This window comes from Wyeomyia smithii, chromosome 2 (genome assembly GCF_029784165.1).
Source record: "Wyeomyia smithii strain HCP4-BCI-WySm-NY-G18 chromosome 2, ASM2978416v1, whole genome shotgun sequence".
In the NCBI taxonomy this organism is placed as follows: Eukaryota; Metazoa; Arthropoda; class Insecta; order Diptera; family Culicidae; genus Wyeomyia; species Wyeomyia smithii.
The window spans coordinates 161,199,631-161,209,167 of NC_073695.1; the positions used below are offsets into that span (position 1 = coordinate 161,199,631).

A 9,537-nucleotide genomic window follows, 5' to 3' on the forward strand; every position below is an offset into this window, starting at 1 on the left:
TGGTATAATGATATGGTATGATGTGTGTGTGTCTATGATATGGTATGATTTGTGTGTGTGTGTGTGTGCTGTGTATGGTTTTTAACTCGGCACGATCTGTTAACTGCTGAATCCGGTTCACGAAATTCACAACCCTTCATTAGTAGACAATATAACTCATTACCCAAGTAAAAATATTGGTTTTATCAAAGTTTTATAGCGCTCAATACAGCCAAAAAAGCGCTATAAAACTTTGATAAAAACAGTTGTGTTACTAGGGTAATGAAACACTCAATGCATTTGTTGATAGTGTACGTAGTTCTACGTCATTTATGCGGTCGTGTCTTGGATACAACCTCCTACTTTTTTTTAGATAACATCAAATCTCGCATTTCATGCATTTCTAAGACATTTGGCATTTAAAAATAATTTTTGAAATCAACGATTTCATAAACTACTACCTGTGCATGTTTTTCATCGGTCAAAACGTTGAAACTTTAACCACTCGTAGGCATGTGCAGTGTTGTTACAGAAATCTTGACTTTGAATCCGCAAAATCCGCGCCACGGGGTTTGAAGATCCGCGCCGTGAGAACTAAATCCGAGCCGAAAAAACTAATAAAAATTACTAATTCAAACATGGTTTCTACAAGCATCGTAGCGTTTTTACTTCAAATATCATGTATCGATATATTTATAAGAGCAAACTGGACATTTATAGAGAATAAGTTAAAAAGGCCGAGCTAAGTTTCAGTTAGAAAATGAAAAGATATTATGTATTACTATTACGAGTTGAAGTATGGCACCAACCTCGGAAAAGTAGAATCAAACCTTATAGCTTAGTAAAATTGTAAAAATGAAGCTTACTTATAAAAATGTTTTGATTCGATGAAAAATATGTACATAAAAATCACTGAGTTCAAATTCATGTCTAAAGCAGGTATTAGACGACGCAAATATTTGCTATTTTTGGTACGATTTTTATTTGCACAAAGTAAAATCTGTATTGAAAAATAGCAAATATTTGCTTCGTCTAATACCGGCTTAACATTAAACTTATATTTATCTGAAGAAACATGGAAAGAGAGTTTTTTATGTACGTATTAACTTTTTTAAACAAAGCTTCAAACGACAGTTTAACGCAAATGCTAAGTTTGCGTGGGTTGCAAAATAGTCGCAGCGAATAGACCATCATACCGAATCTTTCAACCTCACTTTTGGAAAGATAGTGGTGCCACAGGCAAACAGACGTACCACTCCATACAAAATTCTAAAAATCGTTAGAAGAGATGCCAATGTTCCAATTTAAACTAGATTCTTCCAGTTTTTTTTTTTCGAGTTATCCAGTTAGTTTACAACAGTTGAATCACAAAATCATCCAGTTTTTGTATATTTTTTCAGTTTTATCCAGATTTTTTATCAGCTCAAGTTTCCATTGTTTTTGTCTATTTTGAAAATATTTTTTTAAGTAAAAATTTTATCTTGTTTCATATTAAAAAGTTCTATGAGAGGGAGTGAATAAGGATTTCACTCATTTTTTTCTTTCTAATCTTTGCTCGCACGAACTCAGCCAAATTGATAGCAACATGATATGACATAGAATTATAAAAAAAATTAAAAACAATGTAGAAGCAAAAGAGACAATAATGGAAAAAGCAACTATTTAAAATGGACCGAGAATACCACATATTGAGTGATTGGCGCCTTGTCATATCTGTGGTATATAATCTCCATTTGCAAAATTGATTAATTTAATAAAATTAAAAGAAAACCCATCTAAAGCAAAATCTTTTTCTCCTTAAGAGTGCTCTTTTTGAAATGTTCCGAAGAGTTTTAGACAGTGTAATTGTCTATCTAAGAACCTAATTTGGTAAAAATCAGAGATTACCGTTTTATATATCATTTTTTTGTTTCTGAAGTATCCCTAACAACCCTGCATGTGTCGAAGTCAAACTGAGCTGAAATTTTGCATGGGGACTTTTTCAAGAAGACGCAAGTTTTTGCAAGTGTATGCATTTTGGCATAGGTCATCATTTCAAAGCACTCAAAGCATTGTAACTCAAAAACCTTTGATTGTACAGAAAAACTGTCTAACGTTTGCGGTAAAAGGACAAAAATTGCCGATTTTCATGGGTTTACTTTTAATTGCACTGACGAAACTACTCATGCATAGTGTTCGACATCGGACCGCGTATGGTCCGGTAAAAGTCCGGTCCGGTCCGATCGGACCGGAACTTTCCAAGTCCGATCATTTTCCAGACCGGACCTGAACGGAGCCATCCGGACTCCGGCACGGACCGGGTAATGCTTTCCGGACCCCGGACATTTTCGGTGGCAGAATAAAAAATATCCAATTTGGGTCATAGAACGCAACAAGTTGTTCATCCTTATTAGTTTTCTTCGCTGCTTTTATTAGAAGTCCACTCAGCCTTGCTCGCCTTTTTAACCTGTAATATATGCTTTAATTGATCACATGATTCTTATAAAATTAGAAAGACATTGATTGTCACATTTTTTTTTTTGCTATTTCAATTTTGCTCCTGCTATCACTTCGAAACTAGTGAACAATTGATAGACTCGCACAACTTGTTCTGAGTTTGTGTTTAACCCTCTCTCTACCATGGTTACTCTAGAGCACCATGGGCTCAGATGCGAAAAGTCCTTCGAAATGTTTACCAATACTACTCAAAATGCATGAATATTTTCTTTAACAATATACTGATTGTTCAAGAATATATTTATGCATTTTGAGTAGGGTTGGTAAACATTTCTGAAGACTTTTTGCATCCAAACCTATGGTGCTCTAGAGTAACCATGGTGAAGAGAGGGTTAATTGAATGCAATTGCCATCAGTTTGAGATTCGAACATTGAGAAATGGAGTTACCGGTAGATAGCATCGAATTTTTTCTCGATAGAGCTCTATCGGCACTCGGCAGGCTACCGATGCCTGACGATCGACGTTTTTCTGATATTAGCGCGGCAGTCGTCAGTTCGGCGTTTGTAATCTCTGCTATCAGTGGAACGTTGATTTCATTTCATTGTATTGTGGCATTGTTTTCAAAGCTTTCGATCTCATTTCGCTTCGCTGCTCCCATTACACAAAGGTCTCTGAAGTATCGGAATATGTGTTGTTTGCTCTCTTGAGAGTCTTGTGTAATCTGTGATAAAAAGCATTACTGGATCGATCCTTTTCATTGTATCGGAATCGAGAACTCTAGTCGTTTTAACAAATTGCGAAATTTAGTTTGTATTGTTCTGATTTAGTAGTCAAACACTTTCCAACATGCATAAAAGTCTTATGATAATTTTTTTACTAAAAAAAGCTCTCGAAAAAACTGGCAACTTTTGTTACCGGACTTCGGACCGGACTCCGGACCGGAACCGGAACGAAGCCAATCGGACCGGACCCAAATCGGGCCGGAACGAGCTAGTTCCGATATTTTACCGAACGCGGACCCAATGTTTTCGTTCCGATGTCGAACACTTGAGTCTAGAAAATTATTCCACCTTTGAAAAATACGCAGTTCGCTAAGCCAAATACATACGTGTGCAAAGTTCCATTGGAATCGAAAATAGTTGATTGATTTTACACGAATTTCGAGATCATTTGGCCTGGAAACGATTACCTGGGAGCGTAATGTTTCGACAAGGTGTTATTCAGATGATTCTGCTTAAATGCTGTACAAGAAATTCTAATACGTAACAATGAATATGTGACGTAATCATAACAAAAAATATGTGCCATAATCCTAGCTAACATGCCTTAATTTTATGAAATGTTACGCATTATGCTTACATGAATACTCATATCCCATCGGTTATCGGTTTTAAATATAGCCACGAAGCAGGTATGAACAGTTTTGCGTATATCTTCTCGGTCATTGTTAAGTAATGCTACCAGCACCTGCGCTTTGTTCAAGCTATAGTTGAAATACGGATGGGCAATAAGTAAATCACACACACACTGCACCGCAATTTCTGCAATCTGCTCTTGCTCTGGTGATTGTTTGCTCCTTCTTGCATTATTACTGTTCAGCACGCGTGTTAATTCTTCGCAATAAATAAGAAAGTTTTTATAGTGCAGGAGTAACTCTTTTTCATAATTAATGCGTGCCAATGTTGTTTTTTTCACTGAAATGTCAAAGATAATCACTTTAACTATGCAAAGTTAATCTTCGTCGAATTGATCAAATTTTGCTGAACGATAGCTCAATAATTCCAATTTGAAAAATCTCATAACGAAATAGGTACCAGAGATAATCTAAATAACCCATTACCGGCGGAGAGAAATCAGATTTTACCTCGAAAAATTATCTTCAAACTTGTAATACTCAGCAAATACATGCACATTTGACACAAACTCGATGTGTGCTCTAACCGTATTCAATAATTTCATCGTTCAAAACTGCAAGTATAATTTTGTTAAGCTTCAATCAAAATTTATATGTCAGGTGTTGCCATACGGCACCACCCGCCGAGAAAGGGTTAATGTGGAACACTTTATGACTATTGAATTACACCTGTCTTTGCAAACATTTGAATACGAAAAAAAATACTTACATTTTTGTGAATTTGTGTCAACTATTCCTAATCGATAGTCAGGTACAATATCTTTGAAAACTTCCACCAGGGATATTAGTGCCAATTTCCGAGTAACGAACATGTTTATCCTACCCGATTGGGTTTTCTCACATATTAAATCCAACACCGAAGCAAGACTCTTGATTTTCAATTCAGGGTTTTCAACAATTGATGCGCAAGTTGTTCCAATTATGTATTTTTGTTTTTCTATTTCGTCATTTCGCTGAATCAACAAATCACTGATACCGATTGGAACTTTTATCTCCTGTTGAAGCTCTGGGTCTGACACATGTTGTATTTCGGTGGTTTCCAACTCCTGATTCGATCCACATATGTTTTCACTTCGAGTAATTATACCTCCTTGTGTTTTAATAGGTAGCAGAAGTTTAGTTTCTTTGGATGAATTGTGCTTATTTTGTAATTCACGGTGATATGCGTTTTCTATCTGTTCGGTAGAATAATTCATGTCACGTTCTAACGCCTTCAAATTTTCCAATTCTACGTCTAGATCCTCAGTACTGTTAATCATATCTTCAACGTCAAGATTATCGTCAGGTAAAACAAGCAAGTTACCGTTGTTTTTGCAAGTTTTTTGTTGCAAACATTTTCCTGACTTGGGCTGATTCTTTTTATTAAAAATATTGATATTAACCGTTTTATTCTTCATCGTTTTTGGGCCGGAACCAACCGTTTTTTTCTTGTGCTTTTCATGATAACCACGTTTTACACAGCTTATTTTTATTGTTTTGCGCTGTAAAATAAGACTAGTTGTATCTTTTCAATCACGTATACCAAATATACTTACCAATGCCATATTATATATTCGTTTAAACACCTTTTGTTGTTTTTTGCAATTTAACTTTTTCAGAACCTTCTAGGTAAGGAAAGTTGCTCACATTTATGTTATGATAATTATTCGCCTGGCGGAAGTAAGTCATCTTCTTCAAACACATTGAATTGCGAATTTTAGAGAAAATTATTAAAAAGGTTGCTATCACATTCACTCTTAAAGAAATTTCTATCCTCTGCCCAAGGGATGCCAGATCATTTTTTTAAATATCGGACTTCTAGCTAAAATGTTTTCCTACCCGAGATGTGAGATCAAAACAGGCCAAAGGCAAGAATAAATATCGGTAAAACGAATGATGTCGAGCAAAAACAAGAACATCATTTCTGCAAATTGCGGATGTCTCACATATTTTCTATTGTCTTCACTAAGTCTTCACAAACCAAGATATTTTCACAGCTGGTTATGTCTTCAAACAACGACATGTCTTCCAATCTGGCATCGCTGCTGTGCACACACAGAATAAACCGAATAAACAAATTGAAGATGGCAGCACCGTAACTCCGACAGAGGGACAAGTGATGTTCAATACAGCATTGTTCGATACTTTATCGATTATCGATACTCATATTTTTGCTGCGTACCCAACATCTCATCCGCTGACAGAAATGAAAAAAAAACAGCAAAAATTCCATTTAACTTGAAATGGTTGCCGGAATTGGGTTTGTTAGCTATCCACGGATTTCCGATTTTAATATACCATTTGAAAGAGTGTAATTTTCTGAGCAAAACGTGATTTTTTAGATATAGCTAAACAACCAAATAACTCTTCACTCTCACATTAGAAAGAGATAGCATGATGGCATACCCTTTATCAAAGCTTTTTATCCGCCATACTCAATGTACCAAGCCTAGGTCAGGACGTGACAAGTAGCTTCTAGCTTAGATTATTGCAACATAGATATCCAACTCAACCACCAATACGGGCAACAAAAATGTGACACTCCTCCGGGAATAGAGCTTTCTGACAGCTCAGTCACGCATACTAAATTCGGGTTGTTTACTTCATAAATGACTCTTGCTTTACTCTACCGTGGTGAAGCAAATCGAAAAGTATAGTGTTTTTTGAGTTGCTTGGTACTCGAAATCAAACATTCATTTTGTAAGATACTATCTGTTCAATATTCTAAGCATATTTGTATAAGCTATAAGTTATTATCCGTAATTAGAGACACCCTACAGATTAATAATATAGTCACTCAGAACTGCACGAAAAGTAGAACTCATTTTCCCACGGTAATAACACGATAGTGGTCCTAGTAGGAATAATCGATAGATCAATCGGTCACATAATGACGATCAACCCAAATTTATATCAATTAGTTGGAATAAATCAGTCGATCCTATCAGACGCATTTAAAGGACTACTTGCCAGTTCCTATTTTATAATAAAGTGCCTTCAAAGCACATTGAGCGGTTTAATTTCCCACACAGAAAATTCATAAGGGGCCGTTCAATAATTACGTAAGCAAAGTGGGGGGAGGGGGGTGTGCAATTCTCATATGCTGTCTTACAGGGGAGGGAGGGGGTGAATTGATTATCTTACGTAAGAAAAACATTGTTGATGCAGCTGTTCAAATAACCATGTTTATGAGAGTGCGGACGGTAAAATTCATAAAAAGAAAATTAAGAAAGGACGATTAACTCGAATTAAGAAAGAGAAAACGAAGTATTGTGCCTGAAGCAAGGCAGCATGATAAAACTACAATGAAAATCTATATATAGTATATATAGTAAGATCTTACTAGGGAGGAGGGGGGGTGGGGGGTATCAAAAAATCTTACGATGTCTTACAAGGGGGGTCGAGAAAGTGGGAAAATATGCTTACGTAATTATTGAACGGTCTCTAAAGTGGCTAAACCAGTGGCCATAGATCGGAGAAGTAATTTACATGGTCCTTCGAACCGGATATGTTATGTCGTTTTCGTTTTCGCGGTGTAGCTACACTTTTTCCGTGCTATACTTTGCTGCTTCAAATAAAACATTTTCAGTGTCATTGCATTGGTATGCGTAATAATGGGATAGCTGTCAATTCGTTTTGTTTTGGTCATTATCGCATTCGTCATTTTGTCTCGTATCCATTTCATATGTCCATCTCGCAAATGTGCTGAGAAAAAATTTCCCTGACACTTTACCACGTGGAACGAAAACCAAAACAAACCAGTTTTGACACATACGTGTGAATATGTTGGTAACTTCCTACAGTACACTCTGCTTTTTTCGGGTGTCATCAGTGACAGAAAAAGTGTAAGGAGAGACAGAAAAAGGGTAGCACGAAAAATCAAATAAAACATTTTCGGTGTCAAAAGTGTCGTTTGAGTGTAGCTACACCGCGAAAACGAAAACGACATTAGAAACGAGACCGCACATAGGAGTAAATCAAGTAAAAACCTGATCAAAAGTCAAAAAACGATGGGCGAGACAGCTTTTATCTGAGTTACTCTTATGCTTGGGAGTAACTCTATTTTACTCAATATTACTCCGAAATTTCCAGATGATTCACATCTTCGATTACCTTGAGAACAAGACAAATATATGAGCGGTGAGACCGAGTAACATTCATATTTATATTCGCGGTGGGGAAAAGGTTTAAGGATGGCTTTTCAGAGACACGAGAGTTACTCAGATTTTCTCTTTATTTTTCACGTTTTCTCAGAAAAACTCAAAGTTTCTCACTGAGTTACTCTCTTACACGGGAGTTACTCTAATTTACTCAATATTACTCCGAAATTCTCAGATGATTTACATCTTTGATTACCTTGAGAGCAAGAAATATATATGAACGGTGGGACCGAGCAACATTCATGTGTATATTTGCGGTGGGAAAAAAAATTAAGGATGGATATTCAGAGACACGAGAGTTACTCAGATTTGCTCTTTATTTTTCAGGTTTTCTCAGAAAAACTCGGAAAACCTCGAACTTACTCACTGTCTTATCCCTCGTCAAAAAAGCAAAAGTTTATTAACCATGTTCTGCATAGTCTCATTTTGAAGTGTGATACCTACTGAATCGTAACTGAGAATAACGATACCAGCCGGGAGATAAGGAGACGTATAATCAGTGGAAGTCGTGCCTACTATGGGCTCCATAAAAAACTACGGTCGCATAATCTGAGTCTTCGCACCAAGTGTATCCTGTACAAAACGCTAATAAGACCGGTCGTTCTCTACGGGCATGAGACGTGGACAATGCTCGAGGAGGACTTGCGAGCACTCGGAGTTTTTGAACGTCGGGTGCTAAGAACCATCTTTGGTGGTGTGCAGGAGAACGGAGTGTGGAGGCGTAGGATGAACCACGAGCTCGCGCGCCTCTACGGTGAACCCAGTATTCAGAAAGTGGCTAAAGCTGGAAGGATACGCTGGGCAGGGCATGTAGCTAGAATGCCGGATAGCTACCCTGCAAAATTGGTGTTCGCTTCAAATCCGGCGGGAACGAGAAGGCGAGGGGTGCAACGAGCGAGATGGGTGGACCAGATGGAGCACGATCTGCAAAGTACCGGGTGCCCGCGGAACTGGAGGCAGGCAGCCATGGACCGAGTGAATTGGCGGAACCACGTTATGCAGGCCATGTCTTAGGACGTACGGCCATCTAAGTAAGTAAGTAAGTACCTACTGAATCTTTCGACAGCTTATGAGCATCCGGAAGTTGTTAACCTTTATTACAGCTGATTGAAATCGATGAAATTTTAGTTTTCTGTTGTTGCATTCGATGCTCCCGTACCGTTCACTGTTTTTCAAAACTATCAAATGCAACGTAGTGATTTATCATCAAACCAACTATGGTTATTGTCAAAGAAGGTTAGTTCAATCAATCTTCAAACTTAAAAGACTAATAAACAGGTTCGATATTGCCAGGGAACATTTTAATAAACACAAAAATGCTGTAAATGAGTTTTTTATGTCATATTTCATGAAGTAAGTTAAGTATCAATGAGTTTCAATGTAAACAGTCAATTGCCAGAATATCCGAACCAATCCGAACTCGTGAGAAACATCATTTTGAAAATCATCGGAAAAATTAAATTTTTCAGCTTCTGGCAGTGTTTTTGCGTTAGTTCCAAGACATATATACATCAAAGTTTGCAGATTATGTCCTCAAAACTGCTTAGCTCTACATTCGGCTTTATCCT

At 37.1% G+C, this 9,537-nt stretch overlaps 1 protein-coding gene across 3 annotated transcripts in view; it reads right to left on the reverse strand.

Annotated features, from left to right (window-relative positions):
- Positions 1 to 5,733, reverse strand: part of LOC129721723 (nucleolar complex protein 3 homolog) — a 58,368-nt gene extending 52,635 nt beyond the window's left edge. The window contains exons 1-3 of one of the 3 annotated variants that reach the window (XR_008727452.1): positions 5,366 to 5,733; positions 4,540 to 5,311; positions 3,776 to 4,110 (exon numbers count right to left, since the gene is read on the reverse strand). Coding sequence is in view for 2 of the 3 variants with exons in the window: in XM_055674630.1 (XP_055530605.1) it covers positions 3,776 to 4,110; positions 4,540 to 5,311; positions 5,366 to 5,374 (1,116 nt within the window). In the remaining variant the exon portion in view is untranslated. The remainder of the gene's footprint in view (positions 1 to 3,775; positions 4,111 to 4,539; positions 5,312 to 5,365) is intronic. The other 2 variants (XM_055674630.1, XM_055674629.1) reach the window with 2 other exon arrangements.
- Positions 5,734 to 9,537: the final 3,804 nt, after the last annotated feature.